Source organism: Lissotriton helveticus, chromosome 2_1, assembly GCF_964261635.1.
Source record: "Lissotriton helveticus chromosome 2_1, aLisHel1.1, whole genome shotgun sequence".
Taxonomy (NCBI): Eukaryota; Metazoa; Chordata; class Amphibia; order Caudata; family Salamandridae; genus Lissotriton; species Lissotriton helveticus.
The window spans coordinates 43,815,787-43,837,423 of record NC_136059.1 but is presented as its reverse complement, the minus strand read 5'-3'; the positions used below and the strand labels follow the sequence as shown (position 1 = coordinate 43,837,423).

Sequence of the window (21,637 nt, the reverse complement as noted above, 5' to 3'; positions counted from 1 at the left end):
GTCTCCCGTCACACACCCTATGACTGGTTCACCAACTCCGGAGCCGCGTCATACCAAAGTCGTGCCCAGCCAGCAATTCCCCCTGCGCTTTCTTGGCGAACCGGATAGCACGCCACAGATATGCGTTCACTATTCGTCTTTGGTGCACCCTCTTCCTCTCCAAAACGGAACACCAGTGGGCCACCAGTGGGCACTCAATAGACACTCCCCGGTTCAAGCACTGGCGGCGCACGATGCACAAAGGGACTCCCTCTAGTCAGCCCAGGCGGGACCTCTCTCCATCAGGCCAACAATGTGCTCCGCATCCCTCACCCGTCCTTACTTGGCGGCTCCTTCACAGATTGCAAACCACCAGTAGTTCGGAAGACCCCGTGGTGATGCAGGGCTAGCGTCGCGAACTGGTATTCCTTAGGCTCTTAAACATCATTGTAACCCTCAGGACGGGTTCACCAGTCTCCTGGAAGTTAATCACCTGAAAGTCCCATAGACGATCGGGGAAGGGGAATCTAGCAGTAATGTTCCCTGCCGTGTGTGTCTCCGCAGTCTGTTCCCGGAGCCGGGCCGGAGCGTAACGAGGGCCCTTGCTCCACCTAATGTAACATGACCGTCCTGGCTGAGGCGGCGAGCCACAGCAATGACCCCGGGGCATCAATTTACAACCTCGGGCCGGGTCGACTTTTCCCGGTCCACGGCCCCCGATGTTGTTGCACTAGCGGGCGGCCTCACCGTCACGCGAGGCCCCGGCTCCCACGCCAGACCAGGCCCCGAACTTCTGGACGGCACAGCTCAGACCCTGGACCACGGAGGGGATCCGGAGAAGATTGTACGGGCGTCGCTCGTACTCCCAAAGCAGAGAGTGATGTTGGGTTCAGGATAGGTTACAGGATGTGGCCGCAGGGAACGGAGGTCGGCGGAGCCGAGTCTCTACGCGACCATCTTGGTCCCCGGCTTGGCTCCTTCCCCACCAGATGTATTTTTAAGCAGTAAGCACTTGCGAGGTCTGAGGCAGCCTGCTGTCTTTTTTAACTGTGTGTGTTTAACTGATCTATATTATTTTAATACATGTGGCACTAGCATTCTTGCACTTTCCTGCCTATTTGCACTGAGGGTCTTTTAACTACCTTTTGATCCTGTGACCGGTGACCTTCCTTTGGTAACTTCTTCCCAGTCCACCGCAGCCATTAGCGGGCTGATTGATACGAAGGAGACTCATTGTGCCAAATACTCACTTCCAGCGGGCCGTGCTCCTGGGAGGAGGCGGTCTAGTCACCCGGAATAGGACCAGCTGGGCGATTCAAAAGGAGGCGATGGCGCGGAAGCGGGCATGCCGAAGGCAAGCCCGTCCGCTTCAGATCATCGCCAGACGCCAGAAATGCTGCACATTTCATGGGTGGTTTTGCATACATACACCCGGAGTGACCGGCTAGCGGTCAAAAAATTTGTAAGCAGGTGCGAGCAGCATTTGTGCGGTTTGCCTGAGGGCCCTTTTTACTGAAAACACTGTGGGTTTGACTCCTGGGCCACGACACCCCTAGGCATTTCTCCTCCCCCACTCAGGAACATGATTCAAATCTTCAGCCTCAACTGCCACTCTCTAGTCAAACACTCGGCAGATATTTATGATCTATTGCAGGATTACTCTCCTGATGTCCTCTTTTTAACTGAGACATGGCTCTCTGATGTCATGGTCATCGAGTCCGGTCTGGCGCTCCCTGAGGGATAAGAGGTGGAGGCATCCCAGTCATCTTTAAATCCTGCTATCCTTGCACACTGGAGAAAGAGACTGTGGTTGACTGTGAGTATGCGCCCTTTAGGGTTTCCTTCTGCCCTGACTATACTATGTCAGGGCTGCTAGTATATCGCCACCTGGGCCGTCCCAAAACTTTAGGACTGCACTCATCGAGGTGGTTAGCTGCCTGGCTGTGAGGGCTGCCAACTTTAGTATCATCGGGGATCTAAATCTACATATAGATAATCCGTTGGACATGGATACGGCTAACTTTGTTGCAGACCTCGCGGCCTGCCAGTTAATCCTACTGGTTGAAGGACCAACCCACTCTGCTGGCCATCTGTTAGACCTGGTATTTTCTAACCTACCTTCCCTCACAGTCCACACCCCTATTCCGATGTATTGGTCCGACCACTACCTGGTCTCCATGTCACTCCAGGGTGTTACTCCCCTTCGGAAATTGGTTCAGAAATCTTACTTTAAGCGCTCTTTGCATTAATTAAACCTGGACCAATTTTGTGTTCTTCTTTACACTAATATACCCAGTCTGTCAGCTGACCCGGAGGTTGTTATTACAGGGCTTTACAACTGGATACTCCAGCCCCTCGATGCTTTAATTCCTGCCAAGTGGTCTAAGAACCACAAATTTAAATCCAGCGACAAACTGGCCACCATGCGCAAGGCATGTAAAAGACTATAGCAAATCTGGAGATGGGAGTTGGACTCAAGTGCGAAGGGGAAATATCAGGCTGCAATTAAAACTTACCTTAGGGCCATTCAATCGGAACAGGCAGCTTTCTATGCTCAACAAATTTGAGAGAGTTGCAACCTGGCGAAGAGTATCTTCTCATTACTCACAGACCTTAAATCCCAACATTACTCTACAGCATCTCTTATAACGTTGCACCAGCAGTGTGAGGACCTTGCCACCTTCTTCATTAGGAAGGTGGAAAATATTTACAAGTCTTTTCCGCCGGTCGAAGACCTAGGGCCATATGTAGGTGGGCCAATATCGGTCGGTAAGGGTGAAATCTATCAAATTTCAACGTTACCGACCGGTATTTAGGCATTTGAGATGTAGGGAGGATTCGGTATTAAGGAATCGGTAAATACCGATTTCTTAATACCGATTTGTTATGGCCTTGCATTTAAGGAATCGGTAATACCGATTCCTTAAATGCAATGTAGGTAGCACTTAAAATAGTGCACCTCAGCCTTAAGGAATTGCTATTTACCACCAACTCTTAGGTGGTGGTAAATAGCGACTTCCTTTCAAAAAGCACTTTTTTGCTTTTTGAAGTGTGCCAAGTGGCACACATCCATGCCCTTAGGGCATGTATGTGCGCCACATGTGCACACATGCACATTTCAGGGGTGCCAGAGGGTGTCCTTTGGATACCTCCCACGATTACCGAATCGGTAATACGATTCAGTAATACCGAATTTCTTCACATTCATTCCTAAGGGCCTCCATGCCCATAGGAATGAATGGATAGGTGATTCCCTATTACCGAATCGGTATTACAGATTCGGTAATAAGGAATATTAACGATTCTGTATTTTTTACCGAATTATTCCCTACATATGAAATACCGATTCCTAAATACCGAATCGGTAAAATTCAGTATTTAGGAATCGGTATTTCCAAGCTACCTACATATGGCCCCTAGTCCCTGCACTACCCACACCTTGGAAGCATTTCCCCCAATTTCTGAAGATCAGCGGCTTTCACTGTGCATCAAAATAAAATTTGTCTCTCTTACTGACCCTCTCAAGCCAGATCAATTCAGGAAAATTCTACCCCTGCTCTTGGCACCTTTTGGCCATATTATCAATAGGTATCTTGCCACTGTGGTTGTTCCCTGGGCATGGAAACAGGCCAACGTGGTGCCTCTGCTCAGAAAACCCACCCTGGATTCATCTAAGCAAGAACATTTCCACCCTATTTTCCTCCTGCAACGGGCATATAAGATCACTGAGGCCTATATTAACTCCCTATTAACAGATTTCCTGAACACCAACAACATCTTAAACCCCTCCCAGAATGGTTTCTGTCCAGGCCACAGCACGGAGTCAGCGCTCCTGGCTGTGATCAAACATCTTCGGACAGAGCAACATGCCGGGCGCACTTCGGTACTGATATTGCTAGACCTGAGTGCGGCATTCAATACGGGTTGCCATTCCATCTTGCTGCAATGTCTGGGGGAGGTAGGTATAGCGGGCACTGCTCTAGAGTGGCTCTCCTCGTTTCTTGCAGGGAGGACATTTCAGGTGACAGCCCTCCCTTTTATTTCCGGTGTTCACAACAATAACTAAAGGGTGCCACAGGGCTACTCCCTGAGCCCTTTGCTGTTTAACCTGTGCTTCCAACCCCTGGCGCTAGAAGCCAAGAGCAGAGGTCTGACTATGGTCTCCTATGCCGACGACACACAGTTGGTAGTGGCCCCCTCGGATGACCCCACGCGGGGCGCTCACGAGTTTAGGAGCGATCTCACGGCCATTGCCGAGTGGATGACTGCCAACTGTCTCCAGCTCAAGGCTAACAAGTCGGAGGTGCTGTTGGTAGGGAATGCCCCCGGGCTCTGGAGTGAGCACTGGTGGCCCCGAAACCCTTGGTAATACCCCCCAAAGTAGGTGGTAAAAAATCTGGGGGTGTGGGCGGACTCCACGCTTAGTTTCCAAGTCCAAACAAAGAAGGTGTTTTTTTTTTTAAACACACTGGCACAGACACAACACAGGGGAAAGGGGAGGGAAGAGAGGCTGCAGTACGTAAACCTGGTCATTCACCAGACCAGAGTAAAAGGGGAAGGGTTGTCCAAGGGGTGGGAGGTGATCGGAGGGGGGGCTAAGAGGGGTTAAGGGAAAAAATGCCAGTAATACTTATGTTAAAGGTCAGGAGTGATCTGAGAGATGGAGTCCATACGGCCGTTTGTGCTCAGGAATGGTTAGGGCTAGTCTCTGGGGGTTGGAAAGTTAGTGGGACATCTGTCGAGGCAAAGGAAGAAATATCATGACCTCTCTGCAGATTTTGTCCTGGAATGTCAATGGTCTGCGCACGAAGGGTAGAAGAGCCAGAATTCTACAATATCTAAGAGAATCTCCAGCGCAGGTCATTGTCATCCAGGAAACACATCTTCTTAAGACCGAGAAAAAAGAAATCTTAAAAAGTCAGAAATGGGTGGATGTTTCTATCTGCACCAATCAGACGGTAAATATCAGAGGGGTGTTGTTTTTATTTAAAAAACAAGCCAAGGCCCAAATATTGGAATATAGGGAAGACCATAGTGGTAGATGACTTATTTTGAGGATTTCTTTAAGGGGTATATTTTTCTCCTTAGTGGGATATTATGGTCCTAATCAGGGCGATGTCTCATATCTCAATGCCATTCGTCGCCATCTTATCGATTTCCCAGATCCAGTAATCTGGGTAGGTGATTTTAACATAGTGTTGAATCCTAAGTTGGATAAATCACCAAATTCCAGGGCAGCAGTCCCTTCTAAATCTCGGCAGCTGCTCTTGACAATCATGGACCAGTTGGGTTTATCTGATATATGGAGAGAACAGGTGGGTGATCAACTGGGAGACTCGTTTAGAAACTTGAAATATAAACATAAGTCCAGAATCGACTATGCCTTGATTAGACCGAGTTAAAGATATTGAATATCTGCCGTCGCATCTCTCTGACCATTCTGCAATTCTTTTAAGCTTAGATTTTACACAACAGCAGGCAAGATCTTGGGTCTTCGATCGAACCATTCTGCTTGAGGAAGATGAAATCACTTTCTTCCTCACGGAAACTAAACATTTCCTTGACATTAATTTGGATACAGCCAATATTTCCGTGGTCTGGGATACTTTGAAAGCTTTTTGGAGAGGTTGTATCACCAATAGAGCAAGTTTCAGAAAACGAAAATTTAGGGAAGCCATCATAGGCTTAGAAGGAGAAATGAAGGAAATTGAGTATAAACTGAATAGCTAAACAGGAATAGATTCAAAGGAGGATCTGGACAAACTAGACTTGCTTAAAAAACAGTTGGAGTGTATTCTCCAAGAGAGAATAATTCGTAGATGGGAAGCAAGCAAAATCTCCCATTTCGAATTTGGAGAAGGGGCAGGGAAACTACTTGCCTGGAAAGCTAAAACAGATCAGGTGCGTAATCACATAAAAGAGATAAGAGTAGAAGACGAGCAATCCTGTCGTTCCTTAAACAATGATATCGGCATGGCCTTCCGTGACTTTTTCCAAGATATATACAATGAGTCTATCATCGAAGACAGCGATAAAAGAAAAAGGTGGCTGGAGAGGGTCATCCTACCTACTATCACGGATGATCAAAAACAGATTTGGAACAGGAAATAAAAGAAGAGGAAGTAAGAAGGGTCATAGATCAGTCCAAAAGAGGGAAGGCGGCTGGCCCGGATGGGCTTCCAGGGGAACTATATTGATCTTTAAAAGAGATTATCATCAAAGTACTAGTCAAAGTCTACATCAGCATACTTTTGAAGGGAGAAAACCCCCCTAGTTTGTGGAGTGAGGCTACAGTGTATTGACTTTAAAACCCGGTAAAGACCCAACTAACTGTGGGTCTTATCGACCAATCTCACTCCTGAACAATGATTATAAATTATTCGCTGCCATCTTGTCAAATAGGTTGGGGGGTAGCTGTTAGTATCCTCCACCCAGATCAAAAGGGCTTTGTTAAAGGGCGCCAATTAGCGGATCTCATCTTTGATCTGGTTGGCGCAATTTATATTGCCTCTACTTTTACACTCCCCCTGGCAGTTTTAACCTTAGACGCAACCAAGGCCTTTGACAGGGTTAACTGGGGATACCTGTCTGATGTAATGAGGAAATTTAACCTGGGAGAAAAATTTCGCCGTACCATAAATCTGATATATCAGGTCCCGACAGCTAGATTACTAGTGAATGGAACCCTTAAAGACATTTTTAAGATCACTAGACGTATGAGACAGGGCTGCCCTCTCTCCCCACTGCTCTTCAACTTGTACATTGAACCATTTGCACAGGTACTTAGGGAAGATCATAACATCCCTTCCTTTAAATTTGGAGAGTGGGAATGGAGGGTGGCCCTGTATGCAGATGATATCCTCATTCTAACAGCTGACTTGGATACAGCTTTTCCTACAGTCATTAAAAGCGCGGAGGAATTTGGCCAAGTTTCGGGATATGAAATCAATGACAGCAAAACTGAAATAGAGGCATGGAATATAAGAGACACACAACACCAAGTTAGGTCTACTATGCGATATCTGGGGATTAGAATTCAATCCTGCCTAAGCTGACATTTCTTTTTAATACCATCCCGCTGTTTTTTGACAAGCATCAGATAGAAAAATATCAACGAGAATTAAATTCCTTTATCTGGAAGTACAGAGCTACCAGGTTGGCATGGAAGAAGCTTAGGCGGAAGAGGGATAAGGGAGGATTGGTGCTGCCCGACTTGCAATATTATGCCTGGGCATTTCAGCTCTCACAGTCAAGAATGCTGTTGAAAATGCCCAATAGTACAGGGGGGGAGACGTGTTTTGTGCTAAGTTAAGGGGGGCAGAGTTACCGGAGGAAGGTTTTATATTTAAGTTCGGAGACCAAAAATGTTTCTAAAAAAGTAAAACTAAAAGTTCTCCACTCAATGGTAAAAAACTGGACCATAATAAGAAACAAAGTGGGGCTCAAATACTTTTCAAATTTAGCGCCACTGTGGGACTCCCCAGGTACACCTATATGCTTCCAGGATAGTTTGATTAAACCAGTGAGAGATTCTGGGATCACAGTGTGGGGAGAGCTGTTGAATGATGGTTCTTTACTCTCCTGGGAAGACCTATGTGAGAGAGTAGGGACTGGCCTTTCCAGATTCAAGTATATCCAGATGAAAAGCCCAGGCTAGTTATATCGCATCATTTGGGAAGGTTGGTAAACTGGAAGAACAGCTAGTGGCGAGATCGGCGGATAAAAGGCAGGTCTCAGTGTGGTATTGGGCAATTGAGGAGGAAGTGGATGGCGTTTTTAAACTTGAAGATGAGCTATGGGGAGAGCAGATGGATATTCAGTGTGATCTCGTATGGCTGGACTCATTTAAAATCCTACATAGAATAGTTAAACCTGCTTGGTTGAAGCGGAATCATTTGTTTACGGTCCATAGAGCGTATTTTTCCCCACATAAGTTATCGAAATTTTTTAAAGGGAAAGTTTGCAACAAATGTGGGATGCCTGAAGCACCAGACGTTCATATGTTTGAGGATTGTCCCTCCATCCGGCCCTTTTGGGAATATGTGAATAATACTCTTGAGTCCATCTTGAAAGTATCATTAGACATTAATCTGCCCCTAATTATCTTCAGCCTTAATGACTACATCACTGGTACTGCTAGATCTTTACTATTCTATGCAATTCTAATGGCTAGGAGACAAATCTGCAAGCATTGGGTGGATCCAGTTGCACCAACCCACTCAGAATGGCTGTCCTCACTATATGAAGTACCCAAGATGGACATGGCTAGGTCCTGTAGTAAGAAAAAGATCGCGTTTTGCGACTGATTCAGTGGAGATAGAGAGCCCGGGTTTTTTTTTTCCCGGTCCTATGATTATGCCTCTTCTTGGTTACTCCTTGGACTATTGTATCCTCACCAGGTCATCAATATGGTCCATCAGGTCTGTAAAGACCGAGTTGGAGTAAAAAACCTAACCTCACCCCTTGACATTCCTCCTGCCTACTAAACGTACCCTTGCTTGAGTTAACAAAATGCCAAAGACTCCTGAGCTCAATCAGTAAGGCTACGTATGGTGGCTGGTTTCTTTTTTCTCAAGAAAGTTAAAGGCGAATGAGGACAAAAAAAAAAAAAGAAGATGGCTGGGACATGTTTTGGGCTACTGCGAGGGCTCAGACCTTTACTGGGTTTTGTGATGCGCCAACACGGCAAGTCATCATCCAGACCTCGATTTTGTCGAGACTGGATTATGCCAACTCGTTATATCGAGGGTCCAATAAGGCAGAACTTCTGAGACTCCAGAGGGTCCAAAATGCGGCTGGCAGAATCCTTCTTGGTCTCCGTAGACCTTGTCCTGTGTCAGATGCCAATCGTCGACTCCACTGGTTGCCAGTGGCCTGGCGGATTGAGTTTAAGGCTCTCTGCTTGGGCTTCTAGATTCTGAAACATGCCACTCCAGGAATCTTGGCCTACTTGCTGCTGCCATATGTAGATACACGCCAACTCTGTTCATTGGGGCAAAACTTGGAAGCGGTCCCGCGGATAAGGAGGGTACGCGCGGGGGACGCTCGTTTCGTGTCAAAACTATGGAACTCACTTACGGTACAGATCTGTAGTTTGAACAATTACCTAGCTTTCCAGAAGGCAGTTAAACACACCATTTTCCTCTGTTGTAGACCTTTCTGCCTCCCCCTGTTTGTTTCTCACAGCTGTCAGCACCGGGAAGCCTCTTTGCTGGGGCAGCTGTTGCGCTTTATAAAATGTTATAACTAACATAACATAACATGTAGTGCATCTGGTCACTTCAAGGTGGTGTTTATGCATAATTTCGCCAACCTGTTCTTACTGCATTCAGTCTCTCCGCCAGGCCAGAGGATTGCAGCGATATGAACAGATCAGTGTCTGGGTTATGCCCATACCCTCACAAATACGTTTTATGAACTTATTTTTAATATCTGTGCCCGGATCGCTCTCTACACACTGAGACACCATATTTTGGGATCTGTACTTTTGAGCAAGTGCATGTTGGATAGGCCTCTACTTATTTCTAGAACATACACACTGCCAGTGCAGTAGTTCAATAAAAGCAAGTTGCAGTTCAAGAGCGCTCCGTATGCAAATTTCGAATACCTCGGTAAAAGTTATCTGCCATCACATCTTAGTCACTTTCAATCAATCAATCAAAGCATTTGTATAGCGCACTACTCACCCAGAGGGTCTCAAGGCGCTAGGGGGGGGGGGGGGTCTGCTACTGCTCGAACAGCCAGGTCTTGAGCTGCTTCCTGAAGGCGAGGTGGTCCTGGGTCAGGCGGAGGTGGGTTGGGAGGGAGTTCCAAGTCTTGGCGGCGAGGTAGGAGAAGGACCTTCCCCCTGTGGTGGCTCTTCGGATGCGGGGGACGGCGGCGAGGGCGTGGCCGGTCGATCGAAGCTGGCGTTTGGGAGCGTAGAAGTTAAGGCGGCTGTTGAGGTATCCTGGGCCTTGGTTGTGCAGGGCTTTGTGTGCGTGGGTGAGGAGACGGAAGGTGATTCTCTTGTTGACCGGGAGCCAGTGCAGGTCTCTCCGGTGTCCGGAGATGTGGTTGCGACGGGGGATGTCCAGGATGAGTCGTGCTGAGGCGTTCTGGATCCGCTGGAGTCTCTTCTGGAGTTTGGCGGTGGTTCCGGCATAGAGGGCGTTGCCGTAGTCCAGTCGGCTGGTGACGAGGGCCTGGGTGACCGTCTTCCTGGTCTCGGTGGGGATCCACCGGAAGATCTTGCGTAGCATGCGTAGGATGTTGAAGCATGACGAGGAGACGGCGTTGACTTGCCTGGTCATGGAGAGGGAGGAGTCCAGGATGAAGCCCAGGTTGCGTGCGTGGTCTGTTGGTTTGGGTGCGCTGCCTAGGGCGGGGGGCCACCAGGAGTCGTCCCAGGCGGAGGGTGAGGTACCCAGGATGAGGACTTCCGTCTTGTCCGAGTTCAGTTTCAGGCGGCTGTTCTTCATCCATTTGGCTACCTCTTTCATCCCTTCGTGTAGGTTGGCTCTGGCGGTGGCGGGGTCGTTGGTGAGGGAGAGGATCAGATGGGTGTCGTCGGCGTAGGAGATGATGTTGAGGTTGTGCTGGCGTGCGATGGCTGCGAGGGGACTCATGTAGACGTTGAAGAGGGTTGGGCTGAGCGAGGAGCCTTGACGATGACTTCGGTGCAGATGATGCAAATGACTTCGGTGGCTTCTGATCTGAACGGGGGAGGCAGTACCACTCTTCCTCTTGTGTCCAACAACCCACTTACCTTTTTCATTTTGCACGCAAAACTTCCTTTACCCCTCGTTTTTTTCTTCCTACTCTACACTTTCCTATAAATTCTTAATTACTCAAAAGCTTGGCAGACGGATCAGTGCTGTCACAGCTGCAAATAAAGTTGTTTCATAGTAGCACGCCATATCATCCACAACATTATTCCTTTTCAAAATTCCACCTGCCTGGGGGGCTACAGCCAACCAAGATTGCTGCAGCTTAGTAAAGCTCCGACCGTCGGCAGCGATAAACCTTAAAAATGCGCACATCATTGTGCAGAGTCACCCATAGAGGAAGTAAAAACCTGTGCCGGACCTCTGAGAACCGAGTTTGGCCCCAGGTTGGGCAAAGTGACTGTTGATGACACTGTCAACAAACCCAGCCTACACCAGGCAGGATGTCCCGATGTCCAGTACGATCCAGCGGAAAGCAAAAGCAAAAACAACTCTCTGCGGGTAGGCAGCAAACATGGAGCAGGCGGGGAAGTGAAAAGGTGCCCAGTTACCACACACAGACCAGAATGGTGCAATGTTGAAAGGCAATCAGGGCGGCGATACATGTCTGGGGATGCTGGGATGCTCCTCTTCTGCGTCCGAGTACAGACAGCGGGTCCGAGACGAGTGCGGCTGACCACAAGCTTCGGACCAAGCGCCTCTTGAGGCTGAGATGTAACACTGGTTCCGCCTCCAGGGAGACAGCAGTGGGCCTGATCCTCAATCTGGCGGAGGTGTCTGGAGAGCCCCCGGACCTGTAGAAGTGAAATAGGAGGCTGTCGGAGCCTGGAGGTGTAAAGCAGCACACGGCAGGTATAGTGCCGAGGAGACGTGGGATGTGGGAGGGGTGACATCGGGTGGCAGCCGTCAGTAGCGGTAGACGCCGTACCAACTGGATCCCTGCACACAAGAGGCAAAAACAGACAGGTCATCGGCAGGGAGGGAAAGAAGGGAAAAATCCCCTGGGAGCTCGAAGTTGCTCCTCCCTCTCCGCCCCTACAAAGAGTTATGGTGTAAATGCAATAGGGGGAGAGCAGGAGAGGGGTCCAGACTGTAATCAAAGAGGCCTAGAAGCTTTTGGGGTAACCTCTGGGCTGAAGAAAAACGTACTACGATACAGACTAGATGACCAGCCGTCCCTTCGTTTCTATCTGCTGGGGGACAAAGAGGAACTTGCAGACGGTACTTCCGGAGATGGGCATCAAGGAAAGGGTAGAGCAGGTGGGATTGTGTTAAGGGAAGCTACAACTGTCAGGTCCCTGTGGTTGATTACAGTCCCACAGTTAGGCGGTGGGAAGTCTCCCTCGTTTGATCCAAGACCCTATGGAATTACTCAAACAACAGACCCCCAACTTGGAAGGTCATTAAAGATGTCTCAACCAAAGAGTTTCTGCATGTACTCACAGACAAACATGTAGAAATAGGCTCACCACTGTATGGAATCCCCAATGCCTTTGATGGAAAATCAGCAACACTTAGAGGCAAAACTTTAGAGCCCCAGCCCTACAGGACATCATGGAAGCGATCCGGGATATAAAATCTACACTGGAGAGCAAAAATGATTACGTAACAATGGAGGTAACATTTATGTATGTAGACCTCTGAAACATCGGGAGCTGAGTTAAAGAAGCAGAGGACTCTATAAAGTCCCTCCAGACCGAAACTAAAAAGTTGCAAACCCAAGTGGGGGTCCTACAGGAAACAGTTAAAATACTAGAGGCCAGAATGGAAGACTACAAAGGCCGGTCTCGCCGGAATAATTTAAAGATTATTGGGGTACCAGAGCGATATGAGGGCCCAGTAGTAGACCTCTATGTGGTAAATCTAATATTAAAATACCTATAACCTTGTGGTCTTTCAAAATTCTTCTCAGTTGAGAGGGCGCACTGAGTTCACAGGACTCTGACAAAGACTGGTGCCCCACCACGACCCATGATTGCTCGCATTATTAATTATAGAGACCGGGATGTGATTCTGCAGGCTGTACGTACCGCGCCTTTAAAACGCTTTGAGAATAGCACTAGTGCATTTTTCCTTGATTTTACTATACAAGCTCAGAAACTGCGACGTTCATTCCTAGAAGTCAAAAAAGTCCAAAGAGAAAAAGAACTGAAGTATGCAATGTTATTCCCAGCCAAACTTAAAGTGATATTAGACGGGAAAACCTGTTTTTTTGATACGCCAAATGAAGTGTGGAGCTGGCTAGATGGCTGGAGAACTTTCGAATGCAAAAGATCTAAGGGAAAGAAGTACAAGGGAGGCTCAGATTGGGAGGCCTTCGCTCCACGCTGCCACGTGACTGCAGATTATGTGCAAGACACAAGGAATGGGTCTCTGGACCCTAGTACGGAGGTGATACCCAATGTCTTTCGGTATTACTATGGGCAGCCCTCGCAGCCACGCCAAGAAAGGTACAGGGACCGATGCCTCAGAGCTGATTTGAGAATGCTAACTGCAGCAGGCACATGTTTTAGGAACTAATAACTTTGAGAAAAGAAGAAACAATTCAGTAGGAAAACCATGAGGACCCGAAGCTTTCCCCTGTTTTAATCAATGTACCTGCTCTGATAATATCTTTTGGAGAGATATTCTTTTCCAAAGGGAAGCAATCGGTATACCTATCTAATTCTTTTTGAATTGACAATAAATAATAAGGTATATTGTCTTGATGAAGAATTGAGTCAGGAGTATGGACATTTGTATAATATTTTGTGAACTCCTCTAAGATTTCAGCATCTTTGAAAATGAAAGGGGAATTATCCTGTAGAATAGATTCAATTTTAACTTGATCATGTTTAATTTTGAGATACTTCATCAATAACTTACCTATTTTAATTCTGGGCTTCATAATATTTAGTGCTAGCTTTAAGTAAGAGGCAGCATTTTCTGTTGAAAGTTTGTTAAATTGATATTTTGCTTAGATTAAATCAACTAAGTGAGTTTTGGAGTTAGTAGTGAAATTCAGATTTTATAGTGATTTGATGTTTCATAAATCCTAGTGATTTTTGTGACTTTCATTTTTTCTCCTTAGGAGACGTAAGAAAAAATGAGGTTTCTAGCTGTAGTCTTAAATCAGTCCCAAATCAGTTTTGGTTGAGAGCATAACATATAAAATATAGATAACTATTACATGGTCCTATATTGCAATTTTTGGTGTCTGCTGACTTTTACAAACCACTAGGCAAAACAAATGGCTTCTTATTTAGACAGAGTTATGACTATTTTCTCCAGGGCATCAAAAGGGTAGCAGGGTTTATCCCAGCTTCTCTCATTCCTGCACACAATCACTCATTCCAACATAGTTATTATTAAAAAGGAGTTTTACCTCAAACGTTAATTACAAAGAAAAGAAAGGAGATGTCGATAGACTATTACTTAAGATAAAGAACCAGAGCTGCAAAAAGGGGCGGTGTGAAAGTCGGATATGGACCATGCTTTTAGTTTTTTTTGCCTGATGACAAAGGGTCCGGAGGAGGGTGGGAAAGGAGAGATAGAGAGACGTTCATCACACATGATAGTGCATTAGAAGCTGGAGAGTGTTTTAGGGGGGGATGGATGGGCTAGGGCAAAAATAGTTCATTGGGAAGGGAGCAGAGGGAGAGAGATACATGAACAAACTGATCTCTATGGTGATCAATCCTGGAATGCTGTAAAGACTGTGAAGAGAAATGGCTGGATGGTAGTCATAGGGTCCACTAGGTGATTCCAATTTGGGCAGCTGGGGAGGTGGGCTCAAGGTAGAAAGCTTTAACATAGCCATCCATACTAGAGATGTTCTGATTTATATCTCTATAAAGAATGGCTATGGGTACACATAAGTGCATGAACAGTCATCCAACATACAAAACAATGAGGAAGGGAGGCCTGAAAGGTCCTTTGCTAACTCAAATTGGCCCCTTTTTCACCCTACAGCTTTTGGTAATGTAACTGATGAATGGTAGAACATGACCATCATAGGTGCCAGGGCATGTGGGCAAAAGACCTGTCTTTGAATTACTGACCAATTTCCATGTCATTCCCCCATAGGACAAATGTCTGTAGGTGCTGATGGAAAGAGGAACTGTCCCATTGAGCTGAATCTGGCACCAGCGGAAAACTTCTGGACAACTGACAGGGATGGGGCTGTGAGGTTGCACACGGAAGAGACAGGACCAGCCTCAGAGCCTCCAGTCACCATCCACCATTTATTCTGGGATTCAGTTCAGCATTTCGGCAACCACCCAGCGATGGCCGTGAATAGAGATGGGCAGTGGAAAACTACCACTTATCTCCAGTACTACCAGGCATGCCGGGCAGCAGCCAAGAGCTTTCTGAAGGTGAGTTGAACTGTTCTTAAGAGTTAGGGAGGTTAATGAGAGAAGAATATGCTTGTTCCAGCTTGAAAACACAAAGTGTGGTCAAAGATGGACAAATTCTTGTGACAGTCAACTCTTACACCTGTGGTATAGTACATTTTTACACTTTTTTGGGAAACATGTTTCTTTAATTTATTAATTTGTAGTACTAAATAGCAGGCATCATATGCAGGAGTCTAGAAACAATTTACAAGAGAAAAACAACATGTACTTGAGACTGTATTTAATATTCAATACTGTCAGTATATAGACAAGACAATGTTAATGATCATTTACAACATTCCAATATAGTTTCAGATTCCCACTACAATGTAACCTGACATCAAATCACAGTATACATATGTACAAAACAGTGAAGGATGGCTGGAGGGATTTCAGTGGTGGAGACTTTTCCTAGTTATACCACCCGTCACCTGTTGCTGTATCAATGTGATGCCTCATGTGGAGTGGGTGTACTCTGAGTGATTCATGTACTTTTTGTGCGGTGGAAGCGGACCTACATGCCACTGATGAGGACTGACAAGTCTGATAGTTGTCTGAGTTGCTTGTGTTCCCATTCTGAGGAGACTTTCGCTAGTTATTCCACCAGGCACCTATTGCTGTATCAATGTGATACCTCATGTGGAGTGGGTGTACTCCAATGGCAATCCTGTGTCTGTTGTGCTGTTGAGCAGCACCTCATCAAGGCTGATAGCTGTAAGTGTTGCTTGTGTTCCCATTCAGACAAAACTTGAACTGCAGTTTAAGCTGTTTCTTGTGAAGCAGAACTTTGCTTACAAAGTATACATGATATTGTACCAAAAGTAGTCACTGTTAGATTATAGGTGATAATGATGTGTAAGACCAAAGAGTCCAGTTCAGTTCCCATTCAACTTGTGGGCAGCCAACTTGTAAGTTGTCCATATACAACACACATTTTGGATGCTGACAACCAGCACACAAAAAGAACACTTTTACAACCATTCACAGATTAATTCAAGAAAATATTTAATTGGTGAAACCATCCAAACTATTAGGCAGCAGCTAAAGCTACTTTATATCAGTTGTTTGACACAAGAAGGTGATCAAATTCTAATCCAAAGGTAGAAAATGTAATAATAGCCACCCCTCTGATAGATCTGATCAGTCACATGTAAAAACATCCGTACGCGAGTATTAAGAAAGAACCCAGGGCCTCATTTACAATACTTTGTCATCGGGCAGTGCTGCAAGCCTTCCTGCTGTGCTTCGCTACGGCAAAAGAAAAGGGCAGCAATGTGCTGTATCTATTAGATACCAGGCATTCCTGTCCTCTTTCCGTGCACTGACACTCACTTGGCTAAAATGCACCAATGCGCGCACCCTTGCACCATGTTGCAAGGGTGTCTGTGTTGTAGAGATGATTGTTTTTGTGCAGAATGAAGAACATATATAAAAGAGGAATAAAGGAGAAGTAATATTATTTCTCCTCGTTACGCCGCCCTTGGGGAGGCGTAGGCTTTTGACACATTACCACGTTTTACAGCTTGTTGTATATCTGAGAATGTGTTGCTTGCCATGAGTGTTAAGTGGGAGCACCTAACGCAACGCCCATGGCAGGCCTCCCCATCGTAGTGTGAGGCACCGCAGGGACTTGTGCTGTGTAGCCTCACTCCATATTTACAAGATCATGGAAAGTCACAGAGTGTGGCTTTAAGTGGCCTTGTAGACATGGTTAAGCCGAGTGCGCCACCAGAACGTCACAAAAAGTGGCGTTCCAGTGGCGCACTGGGCGTTTAAATGAGCCCCTCAAAATGTACATATGTCAGAGCATGCTACATGCACAATTCACGGCTCAAACAGACGACGTATCAAACAAGAGGGTGGGAGCACACTGCCTCACATCCCAGCACCAAAGCAACATGGTAAATGCAGTGTGTGATAACACTTACTTCAGTGGCAGTCTTTTGATTTTCACCCTTGTTGAACACAAGCTCCTGCAGTGGACACATTAGTCCACTGAGCCACCAGACCCAGCTGGTGCATTGTAGCCCCCCTGCATCCGGCTATACACATTTTTAAACCCACTCTCCCTCTTTGCCAGCTCTCACCACAGCTAAGGTCTGTATCTCAGCTCAGGGCCTTTAACATACAGTGCAGCCCTCAGCAGGCTATAGCATGTTTCTTGACACTGATGAAATTCTATTGGAAAGCGATCTGAATTTAGCCTATTTCTCGATTGCTTTGCTTCGAGTGCACCCCCTAATTCTGTCACCGTGAGGGGTTCATGCAGTTCGCCCCACCTCTTAGACAAGAGTGATGCAGGCCTGCCCTCTTCATAGGCCTTTTAATGATCAAGTGGTCCTTCACAGCCAGCATCATTCCTGGCTGAGTGAACAGTCTCATGGGACACTGCCTCATCCGCATCCATCCCCCTTAAATGGGGTCTCCAGATCATCCCCTTCATAGTAGCCACCAAATCAAGTTTCCCGAATGATCACCTCTGCTGTGTAGTCCCTGCAGACAGAATATATGAATGTTCATCAGGTGTATTCTGGAGCTTCGCTTTTTATTTATTTATTTTACTTGAAAAGTTTTATATAGTGCTAGCTTGACCCGTATGTATCAGAGCGCTTTACATACACACTGTAAAACAGAAGTAAATTGCATTACATAGTAGGAAGGTAGTAAGGAAGCAAAACAGAATAAAAAATAGAACATGAAAAATAGGTAAACAGTGCAGGGGAGGGAGAGAAAAACAAACAAAGTTGGTGTTGCACTTGAATGAGGTCCAGGGACGTACCCAAAGACGGGCCTGCTTCCATCTCCAAGAGAGCAATCCTACAAGTGCGGCAAGCATAAAAGGCTTCCTGCACTTTTGTTATGCTAGCCGGGGTCTCTCTAGTTAGTGGAGAGGCCCACCTCCCTGAACAAGCCCCACTTTTGGGCGGCAAGTTTGGTGAGAAAATTTGTAAGCAGGAGAGGTGTGTCCCCCCTCAGCCAGGACCACCCCTAAGGTGTCCTGAGCTGAAATTACCCCACTCGTTAGAAAATTCACCATGTTCGATGGAGGATTTTAGCCAATTAGGTTAAGGGATGCTCCCTCTCTTAAGGGAGGGAACATACAAAGGGTGGGTTTGGTGGGTTAATGTGCTGAAAGCAGAGCTCTCTGCTTGTTTATGTGCTGAAAGCAGAGGTAAACATCCTTTACAACGCAACTTTTACCACGCAGTGCCTTTACAACACAACTTTTACAATGTAAATTACAACGCATTGCGCTGGGGGGCGCTCTAGGATAGGGAATAGGTTTAATGTACTATCCACCACCTTCCCTACTAACCACGGGGACTGGAGTTGGAATAGTAAATTAAACTATTCACTATCCAGCGCCCAAAAGCACTATGCGTTCTAAAGGTATTTGTTGTAAATACCGCGTTGTAAAGGCATGCGATGTAAAAGCATGCGTTGTAATGTCATACATCCGAAAGCAGAGCTTTCGGGAGGTTAATGTGCTGAAAGCAGAGCTCTCAGGGGGTTAATGTGCTGAAAGCAGAGGTCTGTGTATGAGCTTAAGTTTAAATATGTTTAGTCCGTATTTATTTTGCTCGGTGAGAGTGGACCCTGGTACAGTCGTAACTGTACCCCCTCGGCGTACACAGGCTGCCTGGCAGAAGCTTGTGGTGACATTGGCGTGAGAGTCCAGGCAAAGGGCAGCTGAAGTCACTGCCTAATTACCCAAGCCAAAGATCAAAGTGAAAATACAGAAAGGGCCCCAAAAATAAGACCACCTGCCAACTCTTTCTTCAGGCTTCATGTCATGTGATACTCCTGATATCATGTTTTTTTTTTTAGTTCCTTGTCATTTTATATTGACTGGCTTGTAGTTGCAAGCCTCCCTGTGTAATTCTGGGACTACAAATCTCAGAATGCAAAAGGAGGCTTGGTGAAAGTCCGGTCTGGTTGGTGTTGTCACACATATTATGGGTCACTTATTACCTTTTCATTTCATCTCTCCCACCTGACACTTTCCTTGTCCCACAAACTCTCTCTCTTCCTTTCTGTTTTTCTCTACCTTTATCTCTTCCTCTGTCTTCCCCTTCCTGTTAATTGACTCTCTTTCTCTCTCACTGGGTTTTCTCCCACCAGTCTGTACCATTATTACCTCCAGGGGTCTTCCATTACAGGCACTACTACTAGATGCTTATTGTTAATCCCCATCCCTTTTCAGCCATATAGCCTTGGGCGGACTCTGACAGGAGGGCACTGAAGCGGGGGGGATAGGTGCGGTGCACACTGAACGCAATCTGACGCCTCATGTAGCTCCCACTGCATCCGAGGGGCACTCTGGATGTGACGAGAGCCGATTCTCACGGGTGGGAGATGTCCAGGAGAAAGAAGCATAAGCCCCAGCAGGTCATCTCTGACTGCGAGACTCCACCGGCTCCGAGAATGGCACTTCAGACGCCACCTATCAAGTTCAGGCAAGAGCTGCGCCGTGACCGGCGACCATGATCGAACTGTTTAACGATGCCCCCTTGGCAGAATCTAGAACCTTCTGTATGTACTGCGGTGCCCGAGCAAACTTTGGCCGATGACGAGTGGAGCTGCCCTATGCAGCTAAAGAGGAGTTTGGCTTGGGTTCACCCCTCGGCCGTCACCTATCCAGCTGGACGTCGGACACTGTTTTTCCTCGTCTCCCCGTTGTATTTCTTACCCCCTCCACCCTATGTTTATGCTAAGCTTTTGTAACTCATGTAACTATTCTCCAGCACATATTTGGCCGTCACCTACATAGCTGGTCTTCTGACATTCTTTTCCTCGTTTCCCCGTTTGTGTCTCCTTCCCTCCCCCTCCCCCTCCTCCTCCCTATTTTGATCCTTTGATTCAAACTGATGTAACTATGTAACCCGTAACTCGCTGATTCAACTGATGTAAATTACAAAACTGTTTGTACCTACCATGGAGCCTGAGCAACCTTGGCGGATGCCCGATGGAGCTGTCCTATGCAGCTATAGAGGAGTCTGGCCCCTTGGCTGACACCTACCCAGCCAGTCATCTGACATTGTTTTTCCTCGTCTCCCCATTATGTGTCTCCTTCTCTCCCACTTCGATGGAACAATGACGACGCCCCCTGGGCGTATACCAAATCTGTTTGTACCTACCGCGGAGACGAGAAACCTTGGCCGATGCCCGGTGGAGCTGTGCTATGCAGCTATAGAGGAGTCTGGCTCCTCTGCCGTCACCTACCTAGCCGGTCTTTTGACATTGTTTTCCTCTTCTTCCCGTTCGTGTCTCCTTCACTCCCCCTCCCTCTGTGATTCTTTGATTCAAACGGTTGTAACTATGTAACCTGTAACTCGCTGATTCAACTGATATAACGATGTATCCTGTAACTTGCTGATCCTCATGTTAAGCGCTATGATACCTGCGGGTCTAGCCAGCGCTATATAAAACTTTGCAAATAAATAAATAAAAAGTGTAGTCACCCTAAAGGTAAATACCCCATTGGCCACTACCAGCCAGTACCTGTAACACCCCTAAATTCAGTATTTAGGGGCAGCCCTGAACTATGATCCTCAGATCCCTGGCGACCTAAATAGGAAGAAGGACCAAAGAGCCGTGCTTCAAGGAAGACTCGAGACAACAACTTATTTGTCCCCAGCCCCACCGGCCTGTCTGCAGCCCTCAAAGAAGCGGCTTGTCCCGCAGTCCTAGTGACCTCCAGAAACCAGAGGACTGCCCGCCTTCCTTAAAGACCAAGAAATCCCAAGGACAGCGGTCCTGTCCACAATGAAACCAACAGTAAGGAGTCCCTTGCCTTCCGGAACTGAAGGTCCTGCCCACTCAGCACCCGATGCCCATGGTCGAAGCCTGAGTAGCCCACCGGTCCTCTGAAATCTCCCCAGTGATCCTGGCCTCAAAGCCATCAGTGGCTGACCTCTCCTGCACTCCACAAAGATGCCTGCAGCTCAAAGATGCCTGCAGCCTCAATACAAATGGTCCCCCCGACCATGACTGGCTCCAGTAAATGTTTTACAATATCTAAAGACAACCCTGCATTCTCAGGCCCCATGCTTTGGGAAGCGCAGCCAAAGGTGCCCAAGCATCCACCAACATCTCAACCTACATGTCCAACTCTTGGTCATCTTCGGCCAACTCCTGGTCCTAGCCTACAGCCTCTTTGTGTGACTGAGACCCCCAATTCACTTGCAATGGGGGCCCAATGTTGATTTGCACCCTGCACCTAGCTGCCCCTGCGCTGGTGGTGTATGTTTGGTACTGGCTTGTGCCCTCCCCCTCTGCTTGCTTAAACCCGAGGCCTATGACCTGAAACCACAGGAACCTACCTGCAACCTGCACCTCATTGGCTGCCCCAGTCTCCACAGACTAACATTGGGACCAGTGACCTGTGCACCTGGCCACCCCAGTGCCGCTGGTGGTCCAGTTTCTACTTCGATCTAAACCTTGCCCAGTGTTGGTCCAAAGCCTTGAAGACTGAATTTGCAAGTCGTTTACTTACCTACTATTGTGTATAACGTTTTTTTCTTCCATAGGATTGCACTGTATTTCTCCCTATTTGCACTGTGTCTATATTCTGCA

General features: G+C 47.0%; 1 protein-coding gene across 1 annotated transcript in view; it reads left to right on the top strand.

Annotated features, from left to right (window-relative positions):
- The window catches only part of LOC144817689 (long-chain-fatty-acid--CoA ligase ACSBG2-like), a 635,515-nt gene that overhangs the window by 95,676 nt on the left and 518,202 nt on the right, over nt 1–21,637 (top strand). Inside the window, exon 2 of the mRNA XM_078674436.1 lies at nt 14,751–15,040. Within this exon, the coding sequence (XP_078530562.1) occupies nt 14,751–15,040 (290 nt within the window). The remainder of the gene's footprint in view (nt 1–14,750; nt 15,041–21,637) is intronic.